Source organism: Cervus canadensis, chromosome 11 (genome assembly GCF_019320065.1).
Source record: "Cervus canadensis isolate Bull #8, Minnesota chromosome 11, ASM1932006v1, whole genome shotgun sequence".
In the NCBI taxonomy this organism is placed as follows: Eukaryota; Metazoa; Chordata; class Mammalia; order Artiodactyla; family Cervidae; genus Cervus; species Cervus canadensis.
The window spans coordinates 70,579,875-70,602,429 of record NC_057396.1 but is presented as its reverse complement, the minus strand read 5'-3'; the positions used below and the strand labels follow the sequence as shown (position 1 = coordinate 70,602,429).

Sequence of the window (22,555 nt, the reverse complement as noted above, 5' to 3'; positions counted from 1 at the left end):
GGCTCATAGTATCAATAGATATCCCTCCAGTACTAGCTATTGCTAATGATGACATATGTGGATGATGGCAATTTTTTAGTGTATTAACATCTGCCTCCCAAATGCCTGAAGAGCTCCTTCCATATCAAGGGTAGACAGGGTGGAAGCAAAGGGTCTCCTTTCCCTGTGTGTGTGTGTATCCCATGGGTGCCTAGCATTCCTGTTTGTGACAAAGCTTGTCTTTAAACTGCACATGATTCATGAATACATCTATCATTGATGAAATGAGAAAAACTTGAACATCACTAAGTTTGTTTTCATTGGCCATAAAGAAGAAAGGGTGGAAAGGAACGCCATACGATGAGTTGAGAGACCTGGGCTTTTTGTCTGAGAGCTGCCCTTGTGAGTCTTATAAAAATGGGCAAGTGGGTTTATACCTTTTTAAGACTCTGTATTCAAAGTGATGTCTAAGTCACATTTAACTCTGTACATCCATGATTTGACTAAAAACATTCATTTCTTTTCATTGCCAAAATTTCAAAGCATTACAGCATTAAGGAACTTTCTGCTGCTTTGAGCTGGCAAGCTTCCGTTCACACTGAGCATGTCTGGGGCAGTGTTTGGTATAGAAGGCCACTGCACGCCTTTTGCCAAGGATCACAGAGAGAAACATGTGACTTGTAGAATATCTGAATGGAACTGAAACTAAGAACAGTTGTAAGGAAGCTAATGTGAGAGAGTGTCTTCCTTTGGGGCTGATGGTTGGATTTTTCAAACCCACAGCACTTTGTATAAACACTTGCCATGTTTCAATATGGTAGTTACAGTTCCAGTATACTGCAGCTGCCTTCAGAAAACTCTGATGTTGGAGACCTTTTCTGTGTTGTATTTGTTGGGTTTTTCATCTCTCTGTCACTGTCACCTATAATAGGTCCTGGCACATATATAGTCCCCCCAGTCATGCTAAATGGAAAAGCATCTGATAAAGTGGAAAAAACACTTGTAGCTTTGAATGCCATCTTCACCACGTACTGGCGTTTGATCACGGGTGAGTAATTTCACATTAAGTCAGATTTTGGTCTGTAAAATGGCAAAGGGGTAGCAAGGGGCTCTAGAGATGGAGTACATAAAACATGAAGCACTTAATAGTGGTAGTCTTCACTGTTATCAACAAGATATTCTGTACTGCTGCTTGAAGGGGGAATATATTTTCAGGGAAGTTGGTTTGCTGTGGCTTCAGTATGTGGGAGAATTATCTGCTGTTGCAAGTTTTTGCTCAAAAGAAATCATTTAGCATTTCTTCCTCTGTGGGCCCATAAGGATAGTTACTTGGAGGAAGCAGAGAAGGGGGCAGGATCCTGGAAGAGCTGCCGCAGACCTTGCATTTCTGCAGCTCTCTTTAGAATGCCACTTCTGTCTTGTGCTCTGGCTGAAGGCACCTGACTCAGCGATGGCAGGCGAGCATTAGAAACATTTGTCTAATTTGCCCCAGTCAGAAAACATTCTATACCTGCCATCCTGCTTGGCACTTAAAGATTTCTTTTTCTCCCCCCAGCTCTCTATGATATAGTGATTAAAAAAAAAAGAAAATTGGCCATGTGGCATGTAGGATGTTATTTCCTCAATCAGGGGTTGAACCCACACCCCCTACAGTGGAAACACAGAGTCCCAGCCACTGGCCTGCCAGGGGAGTACCTGTGTGACAGGTGAAGAAGGTAGGCTTTAGGTTAACCTATAGTATCTATGATCCCATTCTGATACAGAAAACAAAAGCTGTGGACCACAGACTGTTGTTTCACTTGTTGCAAGAGGCATGTGTTACCTTTTTTTTTCCCTTTTTTTTCTGATTAGACTTTGTTTACAGATAATCATAGGTTTCCCTGCAGTCTTAAGGAATGACAGTGAGATCGATCCCGTGTGGCCTGTACCCAGTTTCCCCCAGTGGCGGTGGTGGCGTCTTAGAAAACTACAGCACGCCGTCACAGCCTGGGTGCCGCCACGGATACAGTCAGGACACCAAACAGTTCCCTCCCGCAGGGTCTTGCCTGATGCCCTGTTACGGTCGCTCCCACCTCCACGCCACCATGAGGTGACAGTGTAGTGGATAAAGCTGCAGGAAAGGTTTTGTGCAGAGAATCTAGAAAACGTATCTTCTGGGGAAGGCGGCCAGTGTCTCGCTCCCCCAGCTCTCTAATCCCACAAATCTGTCTTCCTTTGTCATTTCAAGAATGTCACGTAAGTAGAATCATATACTATGTAACCTTTTTTTTTTTTTTAATTAAAAATTTTTTGTTGGGGGGGCCACTCCATGGCTTGTGGGATCTCAGTTTCTGGACCAGGAATTGAATGTGGCCCAGGCAGTGAAAAGTACTGAGTGCTAACCATTGGACCGCCAGGGAATTCCCAGAATGTAGCCTTTTGGATTGTTTTTTTTTGGTCAGTGCAGTGTAATTCCTTGGAGTGTCATCCAAGTTGCACGTATCAATAGTTTCTTTCTTTTTAATTGCTGGGTAGTATTCCCAAGTTTAGATATGTCTTAATTTTGTTTAGTGACTCGCCCATTGAAGAACTTCTGAGTTTTTCCCTAGTTCTTGACTATTCTAGATAAAGCTGCTGTGAACATTTGTGTACAGTTTTTTTGTGTGAATGTATGTTCTCTGGGTAAATGCCCAAGAGTGCAACTGCTGGGTCATATGGTATGTATTGCTTTAATAAATTTTTTTTTTTAATAAATTTTTTTAAAAGGAAAAAAATTAGAGGTAAAACAACTAACTATATGATTCCTGAACCCTGCATTTCTCTTTTTTTTTTTAATCCTGGCTGCACCAGGTCTTAATTGTGGCACACGGGATCTTCAGTCTTCCTTGTGGGGTGTGAAACCTTTAGTTGTGGCGTGCAGACTCTTTAGTTGCAGCGTGTGGGATCTAGTTCCCTGACCAGGGATCAAACCCCGGCCCCCTGCATTGAGAGCGCAGAGTCTCAGCCACTGGACCACCGGGGGAGTCCCTCAAACCCTGCATTCTTGGTGCACATAATTTACTTACATCGATTTCTGGTGTTTTGCTCTAGCATCAAGGCAGTAATAATCATAACACTGTAGTTTTCCTTGTCTCTTTCAACGGATGATCTGCGTATATATTACAAATAATAATTAACACAGCCTACCAGGGGGCAAGTAATGGTTAGCGCTGATGAGGTTAGCTCCTTTATAGATAGGGAGGTTAAGTTGTGGATCTTGTGGAATTACAGTTATAGCACTGTGTCCTGACTTGGAGTCATTCAGATTTATTCCTCTTCTCTCTGTCTCCTGAATTAACTCTCTGTGACATAGGTGTGAGCGCATGAAAAAGGGTTTTTTTTTTTTCTGTATCTGAGGTTTAGTGCTGGTTCTGTAGAAGCAGTATAGCATAATGGTGAGCGCATCTACTTTGGCATCTGATGGAATTTGAATCTTCCCTGCACGTGGGCAGACCATGTAGCCTTTCTGAGCCTCAGTCTCGTGACTTGTAAATGGGGATAACGATAATGCATGTCTTCATGGTGTCCCTGAGCAGTAAATGAGGTCATGTGCAGGAAAGGGCCTGGTTGGCCACGTCAGGTACGCTGGGACACGCAGTGAGTGCTCCGTAAAAGCATCGTCTTAAACACGTGTTACGTTCTGCCGCGCGTCTGTGCCGGTCAGAGGGTGATCAGTGCTGGGGTCTTTTTTTTTTTTTTTTTTTTAATTAGTTGGAGGCTAATTACTTCACAACATTTCAGTGGGTTTTGTCATACATTGATATGAATCAGCCATAGATTTACACGTATTCCCCAGTGCTGGGGTCTTACTGCCATGTGCATAAAGCTTGCTGTAACTTTTGAGGGAAGGGTGTGGCCTTTGAAGGCTATTTCAAATTTAGTCTTATATATGTAGTCATTTAAAAATAGGAAGTGATGTTGGATTATATTGTAGTATTAATTTGAATGAAAGTATTTTAACGTTTCTCCTTATTCATGTTTTCTCAGGCTCATGGTAATAGAAAAATAGAAATGATTCTGAATTCTTGACTTCCTCCCTGTAATCTGTCCCCTCTAGACAACATGACTTTTTATATATTCTTCCTAGCATTTATCAGTACTTGAAAGTGTCACTCTTATTATTGCATAAATAATCTCATAAGCTCCTTGAGGGCAGGAATGTTCTCGTTGGATCTAGTATCCTCAGTGCCTGGAATAGTGCTGAGCGCGTAGATATTCAGTAAACACTTGCTGGCAGTAATTGCTTTTGCATCTTTCTTGTCCCCCTTAAGTGTTTTTTGTTTGGAAAGTTGGGGAAATGCAATCCAATTTCCAGTCAGAGCTTCAAACGACTAGCTTCTTAAAATCCAGTGCCTTATTTTGATTGGCTGAGGAATGTTATTGGCAAGGTAGAAGGGCATCTGGACCTTTTAGCATAAGAGCTCTGCGTTTAATAATTTGACTTCTCCTTTTCCTGAAGCCTTGAGGGAAATTTTTCCTTCCCTTATTCTAGTCAGCCAAAAACCTGACCTGGGCTGACTCTAACTCTGGAGAACACTGAACACAGTATCTGCTGAGCCAGGGACCGGGAGTCAAGCTCTGATACTGTCTGGAGGGAAAGCCTGAATTCAAATCCTGCTTTGCCTACTGACTCAGCTTGCAAACCTAGATGAATTTCTTAATCTCTTCCAGGTTTAAATTTTCTTATTTGCCTGGGGAGTGATCCTATCTGTGCGGGCTCGTGAGGACACCTGATGTGGTGTCCTCAGAGCTTTTTTACAGTGCTGTCGCTAGGGCTCCAGGGGTGTCCAGGGACGATGGGGTCAGTGTGGTTCCCCAGGGAGGAGAGCTGGACTCTCGTGTCCCCACAGACTATGCAGAAAACAGAAAGACGTGATCCTTCGTGACTTGAAAGCGGTTCCACTTCAGCCTCGTAATGTTGTTTGTGGATGAGAGGTATGTTGTTGCCAAAGCCGTTAGGCCTGCGTGCCTGAAGCAGCTGGGGTCCGTTCTCAATTCTGGGGTTAAGCTGTTTTTGTCTCTGTGAAATTTCTTCCCTCAAAAGCTACTCTTTTTTCTTTCTTTCTCTCTTGCTTGCTAGTAGGAAGTCTCTTGCCATTTTTGTGCACTTAGCAGTAGCCTTGCTGGTCCTGTTGATAGCTTGCGACTCAAACATTGAGCTTCAGTTTCTTCTTGGTTCAGTGATTTCTTTTGAGTTCTTCCTTGTGTTCTTCCAAGAACCTGAAGGCGTTCTTATGGTTTCAGCTCACTCTTTGCCCCAGAAGAGTTTGCAGGTAAAAACTTCTTTTCTTTTCATTCTTCTGAGGTGAGAATAAGGAAGATTGTCAGTCTCAAATTTGGGTCTTACAGCTCTGTTTCCAGTTTTGATCATATTTTGTTTTTGAGCATACTTTCCTGTGTTGCAGTTGTTAGGTTACATCCTTGTGAGTTACTTTTGGAAGCTCTAGTCAGCAAAATCTGTAGCAGAAAAGCTGGTGTTTTCTCCCTCCCCTTTATTATAATAAAAATCACTCGAGTTTATTTAGTTTTGTGTCTTCAAAGCATTTTGAAACTTGTCAGCTTATTTGTGCTTTACCCTTAGCGGTCTGCCTTACACTGAGTTTATATATTTAAAAAGCTTGTTGCAGGGTGTGGATATAAGAAAAAGAGGTCACATTGCTTGCTTATCTCTTGGTAAATTTGGGCTGACAACCTTTGTACAGGTATTTGATTCATTATTACCTCTTAGCCTCACTTTCTAGAAGCAGACTGATTGTGTTTTAGAGTGTTTGTTATTCTGGACATAAATGCTGTGCATGTCTGCATTACAGGTGCAGGTCGTTTTAAAAAATTATTTAGTTTATTTGGCTGTGTTGGGTCTTGGTTGCGGCAAGCGGAATCTTTGTTGCGTCATGCATGATCTTTCATCGCGGTGGGTGGACTCTCTAGTTGACGCAGGTGGGCTTAGTTGCTCCTTGGCATGTGGGATCTTAATTCTCTGACAATGGATTGGACCCATGTCCCCTGCATTGCAAGGTGAATTCTTAACCACTGAACCACCAGAGAAGTCCTCCATTAGCATTTTATTAGTATTTCTGGTCTTTGGCTGCTTATAAAGTGACTTTGTGTAATTTTGATTGTATAGGTCTTGATTCCATCAAATTAGTTGCTTTTAGTACGTGAGGTGATTAATTAGAGGCAGGTACTCTCTGGTTCTGCTTCATAGCCAGTGTCGTTTCCTTCGCACTTGCAGAGCTGCACGCGCCAGACTTCTTTGTGCAAAGTCCTGTTATTGTGTATTCTGGTTATTGTTGGTTCCTAACTTGACTTTTACTTTGAAAAGTTGTAATCTTGCCTTGAGCTTTTTGTAACTCCTGAGATATTCCAGAGATATTATTCCTTAAGGTGGGAAGAGAGGGTGTTATAACTTTCAGGGTGTTAGTACATTTTATATGTAGAGTGTGATTTGTCCAAGATTATGTAACACCTCAGTGGTAGAAATCAGTCATTGAAGCTTCTTACCTCTTAGTCTTATCTTTATCCATTAAATCACATCACTTTTATATCCAGCACTCTTAAGCTAGGAATATACAATAGCCCATATTCCCAACCCTGCTCTCAGAAAATCCACTGCTTCTGTATTTTGTTATGAATGTGCCATGTTGCAAATATGAGTGTAAAGAAACATTGTTACATGACTAAAAATTGTAGAAGACTCCTGTCCTCTCTGGGGTATATAGTTTTTAGGTTTAAGTCCCACCCTCATTCCCCCCAGTTAGGAGTGGTGGGGATAGATTTGACCTGTGCATACTCTGTTGCCTGGCCATCTCCTGATTCATGACATGTGCATGATAAAATGACTGGCTGAGATTAGTTAATGGTACAAAGTTTTCTCGTTTTGGAGATATCTGACTTGTGGAAATTGAATTGATGACCTTGAACCATCAGCACCACCTATAAGTGACCATTTTTTCCCACCTAGGTGTTGCTCTTTATGAGAGTTTAGAGTTTGCTTTGGGCTTCCCTCATAGCTGCATATAAATATGCACACATATTCATTCTCTTCTGCACTAGGCGCTGGGCTGAGTACTGGACCGGGCTAGACATGTCCCAGAGCTTGTAGTCTAGTAAGGAAGAAAGAGCCCTAACAAGGAATTAGGTGCCCCGGATATTAGGTAGGTAGTGTTTTAGTTACCTGTTGCTATGGAAAAACCACTTCAGTGGGTGTTTTTTCCAAAACTGGCAAGCATTTCTCCAAATCTCAGCAGCCACTGACTGGGTGTTCTACAGATTTAATGAATCCTGACACATTCTACCTGGAGATAGCATCTGATCCCACAAGTTTAAGGGCTCAGTCCCACAGAACTGTACCACCTGACCTTTAGATGCTGATTGCAGGTCCAGGTTGTCACCTGTGCTTCTGGTTGATGGTTTATAGGTGGGAGGTAACCCTCTCCTTGAGTTGGACTAATTTGATGGAGTGATTCACAGAACTCAAGCTTACACTTAGCAGTTTATTGTAAAGGATTCAGATGAACAGCCAGATGAAGAGGTACAAAGAGCCAGATCTGGAAGGGTCTGAAACGTAGGAGCTTCTGTCCTCATGGAACTGGGGTGTATCACCCTCCTGGCATGTAAATGTGTTCACCAATCTGTAAGGTAATCAAATCTTGTTCAATAGTTTTTAGAGTGCTTAATCTCCTGGCCCATCCAACTCCTATCCCCTTTCTTTTGCCCCTAATCACTTGGTTTTTCTGGTGACCAGCCCCATCCTGAGGCTTTTTCTAAGGGTACCACCCCTAAGTCAACCTATAAGTTTAAAAGAAGCTCCTTATAAATGACAGAAGATGTCTCTCACTCAGGAAATTTCAAAGGTTTTAGGAATTCTGTGCCAAAGGTGGGGACAAAGACCAAATGTGTATTTCTTATTATAAATCATAGTCTCACACCACCTCCACATTTGTGGCTTAGGACGATGATGATTTGTTGCTTCTCACCGCCCTGTGGGTTAGGGGCTTGGGCAGGGCTCGTCTGGCCGGCTCTTCTGCTCTGTGTCACATCTGTGGGGGTCACTCCTTTGGTGTTTCCAGCTGGTGTCTGGGCTGGGTTAGACAGGACAGCAGAGTTTCAGCTCAGTAGTCTGGGACCTTGATAGTCTTCAGTGTGGCCTCTCTCTGAGTAGTGTCTTATCATCCAGGGTGTCTCTATGTGGCCTCTCTCTCCAGTGTGATGTCTTGAATTTCCTTGCAGCCTGGTGATTGGTTTCCAAGGGTAAAAGTGGATGTTGCCAGGCCTGGAGTTGGCATGTCATCACTTCTGCCACATTTTGTGGTCAAAGCAAGTTATGTGGTCAGCCCAGGTTCAGGGATATGTTCTTATTTCTTGATGGGTAGGGCAGCATGGGAGTAGGGTAGAAGAGACTGATGGAGACTGTCCTTGGAGAGGGTCTGTCACAGGCAGGTAGACTAAGCTGTGGAGAATCCTGACTGGCAGTGCAGCGAGGTCACTAGCATGTGTCTCTGCTCTGTGGGTGAGAAAGGGCTGGTACGGAGCTCTGCGTGCAGACTCCCCGCGTCCTCTTGCCAGGTGTGTTGATGTCATATTTCATGTTGGATGAAGGGGTATGCACAGACATGACAGAGTTTGCTCAATCACATTCTTTGTTGACTATGTTTTTTTTGAGATTTATGTTCTATTCTGGTTGCCATGCAAAAAGTAAGTTTACTGTGGCATCGATCTCTATTTCCTGCTGGGTAATTTTTCTTACTTGGATGGAGTTGGTAGGTTTGTAGGATAAATACATAGTAACTGAATTTCATGATGTAGTTTTATTTGGTACTTTATCAAATTCAGAGTTATTTCTGGTTGAAGGTTTTATTTATTTATTTATTTATTTTTTTAATTTTTTTTTTAGTTCTACCACTTTATTGCTACCAACCCATTTCCCTCCACCCTTGTGCACACATGCTCAGTCATGTAATCCCATGGACTTCAGCCCGCCATACTCCTCTGTCCATGGACTTTTCCAGGCAAGAATACTGGAGTGGGTTGCCATTTCCTTCTCCATGGTTGAAGGTTTTAAAGTCCCCCTTTCTCCCCCAAACTATGTAAATAAATTGCTATAAAGGAAGGAGTGAGAAATTTTTTTTTTTTTTTTCATTTTTCTTCAACATCATTTTTTTTTTCTTTTTTTTTTTTGGCTATACCCTGTAGCTTGTGAGATCTTAGTTCCCCAACTGGGTTTTGAACCTGTGCCCTTGGGAGTGACAGTGAGGTCTAGTCTAACCACTAGACCACTGGGGAATTCCCCTCAGCATGATTGTTTAATTTTTTGACCTTTGGGGAAATGAACATTGAAAATACAAAGTAGGCTGATTTCCAGTTGATATGGTAAGACAGTGAAACATTGATGGAGGGCCTGCTATATGTGAGACTAGCCCATGAAGTAGAAGAGACCTCATAGGAGGTTTTGTGTCAGGTAGTAAGGAGTGTTCTGTAATAATGAAGCATGTAGGCTGGAGCCAGACTGCCTGGGTTTGGATTCTGAACCCACTGGTGACAGTGAGACTTGTTCTTTTAGGGCCTCGTGTATCTGAGGATTATAAGTGAGTTACTTTTTATGTAAAATGCTGAGGACAGTGGGAATGAATAAGATGATGAAAGTGTTGTTATTATCTTAACCACTATCTTGAGATTTTCTTCTTATTTTTTTAAAGGTGACAGTAGTGAGATATCTTTAATACAAAATGGGTTGGAGACCTTTGCAGTGGACAGTCTGAATTTGCTTAGAATAATTTTCTATAATTTGGCTGATTTTTATTTTTTTTAGAATTGCATACTTATTTATTCATTTATTTTTGGCTGTGCCGTGCAGCATTGAGGATCTTCCCTGACCAGGAGTTGAACCAGGGATCAAACCAGCGTCCCTTGCGTTGGGAACATAGAGTCTTAACCAGTGGACTGCCAGGGAAGTCCCTGGCTGATTGTTTATAGGACTTTGTGGCCTTAAATATATTTTTCTTATTGCCATTCTGCAATTCTTCATTATACAAAGAAGGTATTATTTGGTACAAGCACTGGAATTATATAATAGCAAGCACTTTTCATTTGGTAAGTCTGTTAATCCTAGTGATAATCCTATCATATACACACTGCCTTTTACAGATGATGAAACTGGAGTACCAGGAAGTTAAGTAACTATCCCAAGAAACTGTCCTGTACGGAGAAAATGGGATTCTCCAGTGGCTCCGACGGTGTAGAATCTGCCTGCAGTGCAGGAGACCCAGGTTCAGCCTCCGGGTCAGGAAGATTCCCTGGAGAAGGGAATGGCTGCCCACTCCAGTATTCCTGTCTGGAGAATCCCATGGACAGAGGAGCCTGATGAGCTACACGCAGTCCGTGGGGTCACAGAGAGTTTGACACGACTGTTTCGGACACTTTCACTGAGAAAATGACAGAGCTGGATTCAGTCAGCTGTCTGTCAGGACCCATATATCAATCTACGACGCTGTCTCTTATTTAGAAATTACGGATAAAAGGATTAAACATTAAAGTTTCTCTCTCTAGACGTAAGCCACAGTTAGCAGTTTGGCATATCCTTGGATCTCCCTCAGCAGCCTGCACACAATTCAAGTAATAGTTGAAACGTTTGTGTCTCCAGATCTGTCTGCCTTCAGAATTTGTCACCCGTTTTACAGTTCTAGATTTGTGATGCTTTGCACCAAATTCCCTGCCCCACTCCCAAGTTGAGTCTACTCCAAGAGTCAGGCAGGAGCTGTGTAGAGGCAGAGATGGTTGCTGCTATGGTGCTTACATTTTGGACTTGGATCATATATGGTGTCCTAAGTGTCCTGAAAAGCCCTTTAGAAAGTCCTATTAATGCAAACAAAACTGCTAGTTTTTGAAGTTTTTTAGAAAACCCTTTAGAAAAACCCTGTGTCTTTCCACCCACATGGAGTTTCTAAAGAGTACTTGGACACTTGTAGGCTTCTATTAAAGGTCTGACATTTTGTAGTTAATTTTCCAGTTGTTGGGAGAACTTTACTTAAGCAAGTGATCCTAGATTGAGTAAAGGATTTTTTTTTTCCTTTTAAACAGTTAACCTTGAGTTGAATCCTGATTTTTTTTTTTTTGGATATACATTGGCATTACATGGCTGATTTGACTCTTAGACTTTGCCTACATGGGCACAGTGAAGTGGGGAGAGATGCAGTTACTCAAATAAATGAGGTCATTGGCCTGCATTCTCACAGTCGCTTCCAGGCCTAATAACTTTCTGATTCATACCCTTGGAATGCTATTGGTAAGGAGGATTTGGGGTATGAATTATTGGCCAGGTTTTACAGATACAGCTCAAAGTTGCTGAATCTTTTTTTTTTTTAATTCATTTTTTATGTATAAGTAGCCCAAATCTCATTTAATTATGTTTTGCCACACAGATGAATACTTTTCCTTTAATTTGTTGTCTGGTAACAGCCTTTGAAATATTTCTTAGCAATCTGCTTCTCTTGGGAATCATGGCATCACAGGTCTCGGGTTTTTATTGATAGTTGGGCACACTGTTTGGTGAGGGAAACCATGGTGAACCCCAAAGAGGATTCAGTAATAATAACGACAGTAACGGCAACGGTCTCAATGCTCTACCGTGCTTTTCTTAGAGCCTCACGACAACTGGATTAGGCCAGTAGCATGATTCCTGTTTACAGAGGAGGCAGCCAAGTCTCAAAGAGCTTAGACAATTTGTCCAAAGTCATATTGCTAGAAGAGGGAGTGAAATTGCTAGCATAATAAGGTGATCAAATTGCAAGGGGAAGGGGCTTCCCTGGTGGCCTCGTGGTGAAGAATCCACCAGTGCAGGAAGATCCCCCAGGCTCAGAGCTGCTGAGCCCGTGCGCCACAGCTGTTGAGCCTGTGCTCTAGAGCCCGGGAGCCGCCACCCCTGAAGCCTGAGCACCCTAGAGCCCGTGTTCTGCAGCAGGAGAAACCGCCGCAGTGGGGAGGCTGTGTGTTGCTCCTGGAGAGCAGTCCCCGATTGCCGGAACTGGAAAAGCCCACGCGGCACTGGCGACCCGGCACAGCCACACATAAATAAAAATTCTTTTTTAATTGCAAGGGGAACCTGTAAGTCTAACTTTAGTTTCCACTGGGTTGTGCATAATCTTAGTGACTTTTTTTTGGGGGGCCGTGCCATGTGGCATGTGGGATCTTAGTTCCCCACTCAGGGATCGAACTCACGCCCCCAGCATTGGAAGCACAGACTCGTGACCGCTGGACCACCAGAGAAGTCCCCTCTAGGTGATTTTTATTAGTGGTTGTTAAGTATAATTTATGTCCTAGAATTAAGCAGAGAAGACCTTTCAAGGTTTTCTTCCCATCTTTGTAGAGCGATCGGTCATGTTATGGGGGAAGTGATTGGGGGTGGGTGCGGGGGCGCAGATCTTGGCATTTGTGTTGCATACATGTCCTAATCGTGTCCTTCTGGTTGTACGTACACAAGGCTTTCGGTGGCTGAGAATTGACTTGGGGGACTGTGTAAATGGTGTCACAAAGACTGTTCTTGGCACCTTTTGTCCCAATCTGGTTTAAGGGACAGGTTGGGAACCTTGTTCCTTTCTCCTTTTTAAAGAGAGGAATGAAAAACACACTTGACTGGGACTTCCTCAGCCACAGGCCCGCCCAGCTGCAGTTTGATTCAGCTCCTGTTCTTTATAGAGAACAAAGTCAAGTCTCTTCTCAGGTGGCTCTTAGGAGTGTATCAGGAGAACGCCCCTTATCCTTTTAAAGAAACAGAGCAAATATTTTTCTTCTGACAAAAGAGAGACTGTGAAGGTGTTTTAGTCCCTTTGACTTCGTGCCCTCCCCCAGACTTGTTTTTTTTTTTTTTTTCAGACTTTTCTTTGAACCGTTGGTGTGTTTAGGTCTCTGGGAAGTGGTAGACAAGCTCTGCGGTAATCCTGAGCTTTAGTTTTTGAGCTTTCTTGATAACTGGTATTTGTAGCAGCTCTTCCTTGTCCTTCTGGTTCATGTACGAACTTAAGATTGCATCACAGTTTTCTGAATCACCCGATGTCTATGACCTATATTTTCTTCTTCCTCTTGAGTTACATGAGGTCAGAAGGTCAGGTTTTTTTTTTTTTTTTTCTTTTTTAGGAATTGGATTGTTGCTGTTTTCACCACATGTTGTAAGATTATCAATGGTTTAAATACGTTTCTCTCAAAGTACTTTTAGTGTTGTACCATATAGGACAACACGGGGTTTCCCTGGTGGCTCAGATGGTAAAGAATCTGCCTGCAATGAGGGAGACCTGGGTTCGATCTCTGGGTGGGGAAGATCCCCTGGAGGAGGGCATGGCAACCCACTCCAGTATTCTTGCCTGGAGAATCCCCATGGACAGAGGAGCCTGGCGGGCTGTGGTCCATGGGGTCGCAAAGAGTCGGACACGACTGAGCGACTCAGCACAGCACAGCAGTGTTAGGAACCCTCAGAACTCATTTCTGCTGAAGACCTCCAAATTAGGCAAGAGAACGATTGGCTCTAAGGAAAATTATAGTTTGAGTAAATGGATGGGAACTATATTCTGCCATCCTCCTGGTTAGTAATTATTCAGCTTTGTGGCAGTTTCATTTCCAGACTTTTGGTTTTGAACCATGAGTTGTCACAGTCACCAAGGAGATAATTTCCCTTCAGTCAGTTTATGCGGGAGGCTGGCCTGCACCATGTCGGCACAGTCCGTGTGTACATCCGTACATTTGTGTGCTGCTGGCGGACGAGAACTGTACGATGAGGATATAGGCTGGAGTTTGTTCCTTACTCCTGACGAACCTTCTGCCATATGCAACTAGGAACTCAGAGTTAGGTCTTTCTGTAGATTCCTTCCTACTTTTTCTATTTTGATATTCCAAAGAGAAGTCTCATGTCAGCACAGGCAGTAAGTATTTTCCCTTCTGTATTTGGATGCGTCTTACTGTGTACTTTTTAGATTGCAGCCTTTCATGAGATGTAAGGAGTTTATTATTGTTTGACTTTTTACAATAAGCAATTATTGCTTTTTAAATTTAAAAAATGAACAGTGCCTTTTCTGATGATGAAGTCACCTATAATCCTACCACCCAAAGAGAACCATGGTTTAATGCTTTTTTATAATTTTTTTGTATCATTATTTTTAAAGTTTTTTAAAAAAACAAAATTGAGATCACACTGTATATATATAAATTTTGTGTTTTGCCTTTATCATTTAACATTTTTTTTTTTGAATTTTTTTTTTTTTAAGACTTATTTATTGATTTATTTTGGGCTGCACTGGGTCTTTGTTGCTTTGCTCCGGCTTTCTCCAGTGGTAGGGAGCGGGGGCTACTCTTCGTGGCAGATCACAGAATCTAGGCATGTGCAAGGACTCAGTACTTGTGGCGCATGGGCTTGGCTGCCCCATGGCATACGGGATCCTCCCCGATCAGGGATCAAACTCGTGTCCCCTGCACTGGCAGGCAGATTCTTAACCACTAGACCACCAGGGAAGGCCCCATTTAACATTTTAAGAATAAATTTTGAATAGGTAATTTAAAAAATGAAAATGACTTAAGATGGAAGCACTGAGAAGTCCAGCTTCCATCTTTGTCTCTGATCATTTTGTCCCTTCAGTCTCTAATAAATGATCATTAGTTTCTCCTCTTTTTCAAAACGTAGCCTTGCTATATATATTGTTCTGCTGCTTGCTTTTTCCCCCTCTGAACAGTGTATCTTGGAGATCTTTTGTTGTCAGTACTCAGAGAATCTTCCTTACTATAGGTTAGTCATCTTGTCCCCTTTAGATGGGCACTTGGGTTGTCCCCAATTTTTACTATTGCAGATATTAAGTAGTAATTAAAGGGAAAAAATTAAACATTTACCCTACTTCAGTTATTAAGGGAAAATTCTTTCCAAAAGAATGCCAGTAATGTAGAAATAATGATGGAATTGGAAAAATCAACATATTCCAGCCCCCAAATGAAATAATTTGTGAAGGAGTCATCAGTAATTGCTAAACTATTAAGCAAAAGGTTGAAGAGGAACGGCATATTCACAGGGTGCCAAACGTTAGCCACAGGTTGCTTACTATAAAGGAGGAAATATGCCTTCTATGAAGAGCTCTGGCTGCTACAGACTCGACCAAGTGATCCTGTTTTGCCAGATGATCACATAGTTTACCAGATCTCCCTGAGTGGGGCAGTCTGAGAACTGCATTGTGAGGTACATAGGTAGCATCACCTATGAAGCGTTCTTTCCCAAACCTCTCAACCTCGATCTAGTCAGTGTTTACAGGAGGTGTTAGGGATAGAGAGGCAAGCTGAATGGCACTGTGAGGAAATAATCAGACATAACTGAGATGTAACAATCAACTACAAGTCATCAAGTCAACTGTTGTGGTCTTTTTAGAAAGCTTGTGTTGTAAACAAACAAACCATGAACAGAATCAACCAGAATAAAACTTGGAGGGCATTCTAGAATAAAAGAGGCTAAAGAGACATCATCCAAATTCATTTCTTGAGCCTTGATTGGGTTCTGGATTTTTTTTTTTAAACCACTATTAAAGACACTTTTTGGAGTATCTGGTATATTAAAGGCACAAATGATAATGGGTGTGGTAATAATGTTGTAGCTATGAAGCTAAATGTCCTCATTCTTAAGAAATGCACAGTGAGGTGTATAGGGTTAGACTGTCTCCATGCCTGCTCAGATGGTTCACAGGAAAATTAAAAGTGACCCTTCTATATCTCTATCCATGGAGACAAATGAGGCAAATTTGACTGTATATTAACCGTTCGTGAGTCTAAGTAATGAACAGTATGTATTTATTCTACTGTGTTCTCAACTTTTTTATTTGAATTTTTTCGTAGCAGAGTTGAAGAAACAGTGCCTCAATGAGTAACAATTATATATGTATTTTCAAATTTCTTTAATTTTCATATGTGTGTGTGTTTTGCTGCTAGTTGACATTTTAGTGGAATTTGTGTTTATTTTGTGACAGTTTTATACCGTTAAGGCTTGCAGTGGATGATTAAAAAGGAAATGGAATTTTTTCTTCTCTTTCCTCCTCTATCCTTTATTCTGGAACTTGAGTGGAGATGAGAAAAAGAGAATGAAAGGTACCTCAAAGTAGCTCTGTGCTCTTGCTTTTGGGCAGGAGACAGAACCGAAGCCAGTACACAAGAACCATACCTCAAGTAATACCTTTTAAATCAGTAACCCATCTTTTGCTTTGGAGGCTGCCCAAGTGATCAGGAGGGGTCTAGCAGTTAGGCAAGACGCATGGCACAGAGGAGGGAGTGCAAATATTGTGTTGTGATTTGTCTTGTTTTTGACAGGGTTTTAGACCTTTTGGTTAGTAGTAAAAGTTCTTAGTTGCCTGATAAAAAGAATAACTCCTTTTGACAATGATCTGTTTTTTAAAATTCTGTTTATTTATTTGGCTACACTGGGTCTTAGTTGTGGCATATGGGATCTAGTTCGCCAACCAGGGATCAGACCCGAGTCCCTTGTGCTGAAAGTCTGGAATCTTAGCCACTGGGCCACCAGAGAAGTCCGGTTCTGTTCTTTAGATATAAGGCTGAGCTATGGAGGATAGAAGAGGAATTTAAGGGTGAAATATTCTTGGATGAAAAGTTACGGAAGAAACGGCTTTTCTGAGAAGTTGTCATTACATATGAAGAGAAGAGTACTTTCATCTCTCAACTAGAGTTGTATGTGAGGTGGGAACTTGCTCTGATCACAGAATAGATGCTCTCTGACATTAAATGTCTTACCTTAGATTTCCATGAAGACACCTTCCGAGGATCTGCATGGCCTCAGTTTAGCCGCTTCGGTGTGTGGAGCTGTGGCTCGCTCCCCCTCCCGTGCCTGGTGTGACTGTGCCTGCTGAGCGCCATGAAGGTTGTTCCAGAGAAGAATGCTGTCCGGATCCTCTGGGGGCGAGAACGGGGCACTCGGACCTTTGGGGCTCAGCGACTTCTGCAGGAGCTGGTTGAAGATAAAACCCGGTGTATGAAATGGGAGGGCAAGGTAAGAAACCTGGTCGTTTTTCACATAGAATTTGTAGGGATGACAGCAGAATGAGGCCTTAGAATAAGTTAGTGACATAGAGTTGGCACACAGTTTATTTTGTGTAGCAGAATTGATATATCTAACTTAGGCTTCTTTGTTGTTTTGGGGTGTTGTGTTTTTGTTTTTACAAATATGGAAACATTAATGGGCTAGAAATATCTTTTTTCTTTGGAGCTAGATTTCCTGAAGGTAATTTAGATTTCAGTTCAGTTCAGTTGCTCAGTCGTGTCTGACTCTTTGCGACCCCATGAACTGCAGCACGCCAGGCCTCCCTGTCCATCACCAACTCCCAGAGTCCACCCAAACCCATGTCCATCGAGTTGGTGATGCCATCCAACCATCTCATCCTCTGTCGTCCCCTTCTTCTCCTGCCCTCAATCTTTCCCAGCATCAGGGTCTTTTCCAATGAGTCAGCTCTCTTTGCATCAGGTGGCCAAAGGATTGGAGTTTCAGCTTCAGCATCAGTCCTTCCATTGAACACCCAGGACTGATCTCCTTTAGGATGGACTGGTTGGGTCTCCTTGCAGTCCAAGGGACTCTCAAGAGTCTTCTCCAACACCACAGTTCAAAAGCATCAATTTAGATTTATCTCTGTCAATTTGTAGCTTGATCGTTGTCTCCAGTTTTTCAGCTTATACTGTAAATACTAATCTATGTAGAATAGTGCATTTGAGATAGAGTGAACCATAGTTTATAAGTAATGTATTTTAACTTTTGTTTGTTTATTTCTCAGAGAGTAGAACTGCCGGATAGTCCACGCTCTACCTTTTTATTGGCTTTTAGCCCAGACAGGTACGTAGTTCTTACCTAAACTCTACCTGAGACTTGGTTTCTGTGTATTTTGGTAGTGTTGGTTTCTGTGTATTTTGCCGAGCTTCATCCAAGTGAACTCCCTAAAGACTCTTTGAGGCACTGAATGAACAGAACTTTGCCAGTGTTATCAGAAAGAGGGGAAATAGATGACCAGTGCTAACTATTAAAATAATGGGAATAAGCAAAGGAACCTGTGAACATCGAGGATCAAAACTTGGAAAGTTTCTCAGTCCTTTGCCTGTGTGATATAGGCCACTAATAGCATAATAATTTTCCCTGCTGGAAAAAGTATTCTCTGAAGGGGTTATGTGTCATTTGGGGGCAGAATGGAGAAGCCAGGAGCTTTAAAAGAAGAGAATGTTTCTGTTGTTAGTAAAGCCCAAGGTGTAGTTTCTTCCCTGTTGGGATGGGAAATGAGTTTCAGTTTTCTCTGTTGTCCAAAGCTGATAGTTTGTTAACCCTCCCACGTGCTGTACATTGACTTCCTCCTCTTTGGTTCCCTAGGACTCTCTTGGCTTCCACTCACGTAAACCATAATATCTACATCACGGAAGTGAAGACGGGCAAGTGTGTTCACTCTCTGATTGGACACCGCCGCACGCCATGGTGTGTCACTTTTCATCCCACCATCTCGGGCCTCATCGCTTCTGGCTGCTTAGATGGGGAAGTTCGGATCTGGGATTTGCACGTAAGTGTTTCCTGTTCTTTGGTACTCTAGGTGCAGAGACTTAATTTACCCTTGCATTCTTGACTCTGAAGGAGAGACTAGCCGTGTTCCAGGACCGTACCTGAGTACTTCGTAGTTATTGCTTACTTACTGAGAGGGAGTCTAGCCCACAGTGCTCCATTTCAAGTGCACCCTGTTTAACTATCTGCCCATTGTGCAAGGTAACAGGACCTGCTAGACATCTTCAGGATGGATTTCTCTTTTCTGAGATCAAGGATTGTACTGTTGTTCTGATCACGATCGTCAAGCATTGTGCGCCTTGTCCTGGAGACTGGCTGGTGGGTTGTTGTGTACCATGTGACGCACCAAAGCTTGAGTTTTCACAGACTGTAGAAACAGGTGCTCATTGCTTATAGGTTGTAGATGACAGAACTGAATTGACAGTAGTGTTTTTTACCCCACCTGGACCCTCTTGTTGAAGCTGACTTAGTTCACGGGCAGCTTGTAACTTGAGCATGCCTGGGTCTGTGCGTTCGCAGGGTGGCAGTGAAAGCTGGTTCACAGACAGCAACAACGCCATTGCCTCCCTGGCTTTCCACCCCACGGCTCAGCTCCTGCTCATTGCCACTGCCAACGAGATCCACTTCTGGGACTGGAGTCGCCGGGAGCCGTTTGCCGTGGTGAAGACAGCTAGCGAGATGGAACGGGTCCGGTGAGCGCTCTGGGCACCAGCAGTGTCTGGCGTAGGATTAACATGCGGAGAACGTTTAACGGTGCTCTCACCCCAAGAGACAGACAGTTCTCTCTGTATTGTCCCAGCTCAGGGCAGGGTGTTACCCTGGGGCTCTTCATGCTTTCTAAGCCGTTGGCCAGTCAGCCAGGAAGTGGTGTGTGTTGTTCATTTCAGCCATTCCTTATTGGCCTCATCTTCACGTCCTTGTAGATGAAGGCCTTTAGAATCTTTTATAGGTTCAAAGCTATCTGGTTTGGGATAAAGACTTGTTTTTTTTTGAACCTTAAAAGGTGTTCAGGTGGTGGGTAGCTTGGTGGGTAAATTGCTCATTCTGTTATTCAAAGTGGAAAGTGGAGATGTAGATAGGTATCAAGTCTGCTAATATTTACACATGTAGCCTTCAGAGTCAGTGCACATACTGCCTGAATCGAAGTCGATGCACTGTTTCCCTTTGGTCCTCTTGGTATTGCCATTGGATCTTCACTGATTTTCTAGCCTCAGGTGGGTCGCTCGACACTGGGACTGTTCCTTGTCCCTACCTTGTCCCCAGCCCTCACGCTTCTCGCCAGGGTAGCAGCTGGGCGAGGGGAGGCGCGAACCTGCGGCAGAGTGTGGAAGCGTCCTCTGCTTTACCATCATGACGGGCTCTTGGCCATGAGCGGCTGCTTCCTGGGACGCAAGCCCAGGGGTGTTCTTGAAATTATTTTTGTGAAATGTATTCCCTTACTCTGGCAGATGTGAGGACGCAACAAGAAGGAGTGAGCTTTATTATTTTAATCGGTTTGAAAGTTTTGGAAGTCTCTAGCAATTAGGTGGATGCCTGGGAAAATCCCACAGTTGTCAATAACGATCACTAGAAATTTTCTCACGGATTTCCTTTCCTCAGTTAACAGAATTTCTCTCTCCGTGTCTCTGTCCGTTTCTTCTGTGTTTTCAGTCTGGTGAGATTTGATCCCCTTGGACACTACTTACTCACAGCAATTGTTAATCCCTCTAATCAGCAGGTAAGTTAGTCAGCAGGTCCAGCTCCATCTAAACTGTGGGTTGTTTGCTCAAGTAGTGCTCGGATTCTGATGGTATTGGACTTTAATTTTCAATGTCCAAGTGTTTCTTTCCAGTCAAGATTTAAAACTAGCCACAGACCATATTCAAAGTTAGAGCCGTAGGTCTTGACGGGGGAGTCCATCCTGAAACCCCTGAGTGATCGTCCTGGTAGAAGTAACCAGACTGCGTCGGATAACTTGTCATTCAGGTGCCTTTGGCTGGCTGACGTCTTGCTTCCCCTCACAGCCTCCGTGTCGTGGAAATGCCTATTGTAAGAGAATTGGGTGCCAGCTGAACTCGTTGAGAAATGTTGCTAGTTGCAAGTGAATGATTTAATACCGTATGATGATTCCGAATCTGGACCCAGTTAGTTCTCAGTGCTTCAAGGGTGGCGTTGTTGCCTCTCTAGAATGAGTGTTGTCCTTGGATGATTATCAGTAATTTCTCTGGATTTACCTGGAAGTTTTACCTAACGGCCTGGCTCTGCCCCGCCCCGCCTTGGTCCACGTTGCAGGGTGATGACGACCCAGAGATCCCCATAGACGGAGCAGAACTGTCGCACTACCGTCAGCGGGCCCTCCTGCAATCGCAGCCAGTGCGCCGGACGCCTCTCCTCCACAATTTCCTGCACATGCTGTCCTCCCGCTCCTCTGGCATCCAGGTGGGAGAGCAAAGCACAGTGCAAGAGCCTGCCACCCCCTCACCCCCACCGCCTCCCCCTCCGCCCTCCACGGAGCGCCCCAGGACTTCCGCTTACATCCGGCTCCGACAGCGGGTCAGTTACCCCACAGCCGAGTGCTGCCAGCACCTTGGGATCCTGTGCCTTTGCAGCCGCTGCTCGGGCACTCGAGTTCCTTCCCTCTTGCCACACCAGGACAGTGTTCCCCCTGCTTCTGCCAGGGCTACTACCCCTTCCTTTTCTTTTGTGCAGACCGAGCCCTTCCATCCCCCGGAGCAGGCCTCGTCAGCGCCGCACGACCCGGGCCTCCTGAGCCGGCCGTCTGCCTTCAGTACAGTCCAGAGCAGCACCGCCGGCAACACGCTCCGCAACCTCAGCCTGGGTCCCCCCCGGCGCTCTCTGGGAGGCCCTCTGTCTGGCCACCCTTCCAGGTACCACCGGGACATAGCCCCCGGGCTGACGGGATCCGAGTGGACCCGGACAGTGCTCAGTCTGAACTCTCGCTCCGAGGCGGAGTCCATGCCTCCGCCCAGGACCAGCGCCTCGTCGGTGAGTCTGCTCTCTGTGCTGCGACAGCAGGAAGGTGGCTCGCAAGCCTCTGTGTACACTTCAGCCACAGAAGGGAGGGGTTTTCCAGCCTCGGGGTTGGCAGCTGAGTCAGATGGAGGGAACGGCTCCAGCCAAAACAACCCGGGCAGCATCCGCCACGAGCTTCAGTGTGACCTGAGACGCTTCTTTCTGGAGTATGACCGGCTTCAGGAGCTGGACCAGAGCCTCAGCGGGGAAGCCCCCCAGGCCCAACAGGCCCAGGAAATGCTCAACAATAACCTTGAATCCGAGCGGCCAGGGCCATCCCACCAGCCCACCCCGCACAGCAGCGAGAACAACTCCAACCTGTCCCGGGGCCACCTGAACCGCTGCCGCGCGTGCCACAATCTGCTGACCTTCAACAACGACACCCTGCGCTGGGAAAGAAGCGCACCGAACTACTCCTCTGGCGAGGCCAGCCCCTCCTGGCAGGTCCCCGGTCCCTTTGAGGGCATGGCCGCGAGCGGCAGCCAGCTGCCCCCGCTCGAGCGGACTGAGGGCCAGACGGCCAGCTCCAGCAGGCTGGAGTTGGGCAGCGCTGCTAGCCCGCAGGAGGAGAGGACTGTGGGGGTGGCCTTCAACCAGGAGACGGGCCACTGGGAACGCATTTACACCCAGGCCAGCCGATCTGGAACTGTGTCACAGGAGGCCTTACATCAGGATCTGCCGGAGGAGAGCTCCGAGGAGGATTCTCTCAGGAGGTAAGCAGGTGCTTCCCTGTCTCCTCCCGCATCCCTTCCTTTTCTCCTGATGCCTCTTCCTTCAGCCCTGTGGGTCTTGGTGGCTGGATCTGGAGTATCTGGGACCCATGCATCTGGTTCTGATCTCCCTAGCTTCCATCGCATCTTCGTGGAAAATCTTGCTGTGGTGGCGGAAAGAGGATAAGGCCTGGCAGCCTGAGTCCAGTGACTCTGCTCGCTCCCGTGACTCTGGCTTGGCTCACGTGTCGTTTAGCCTTAACGGAGAGTTGTGGGTGAG

At 44.5% G+C, this 22,555-nt stretch overlaps 1 protein-coding gene across 7 annotated transcripts in view; it reads left to right on the top strand.

Annotated features, from left to right (window-relative positions):
• The window catches only part of AMBRA1 (autophagy and beclin 1 regulator 1), a 166,224-nt gene that overhangs the window by 12,588 nt on the left and 131,081 nt on the right, over positions 1 to 22,555 (top strand). For 3 of the 7 annotated variants that reach the window (XM_043482806.1, XM_043482801.1, XM_043482802.1), the window contains 6 exons: positions 16,761 to 17,011; positions 17,787 to 17,845; positions 18,371 to 18,554; positions 19,073 to 19,245; positions 20,204 to 20,270; positions 20,825 to 22,278. In XM_043482806.1, the coding sequence (XP_043338741.1) occupies positions 16,877 to 17,011; positions 17,787 to 17,845; positions 18,371 to 18,554; positions 19,073 to 19,245; positions 20,204 to 20,270; positions 20,825 to 22,278 (2,072 nt within the window). In that variant the 5' untranslated portion in view covers positions 16,761 to 16,876. Of the gene's footprint in view, positions 1 to 313; positions 1,028 to 4,571; positions 4,933 to 16,760; positions 17,012 to 17,786; positions 17,846 to 18,370; positions 18,555 to 19,072; positions 19,246 to 20,203; positions 20,271 to 20,824; positions 22,279 to 22,555 lie in introns of those variants that run through there. The other 4 variants (XM_043482808.1, XM_043482807.1, XM_043482803.1 and 1 more) reach the window with 3 other exon arrangements.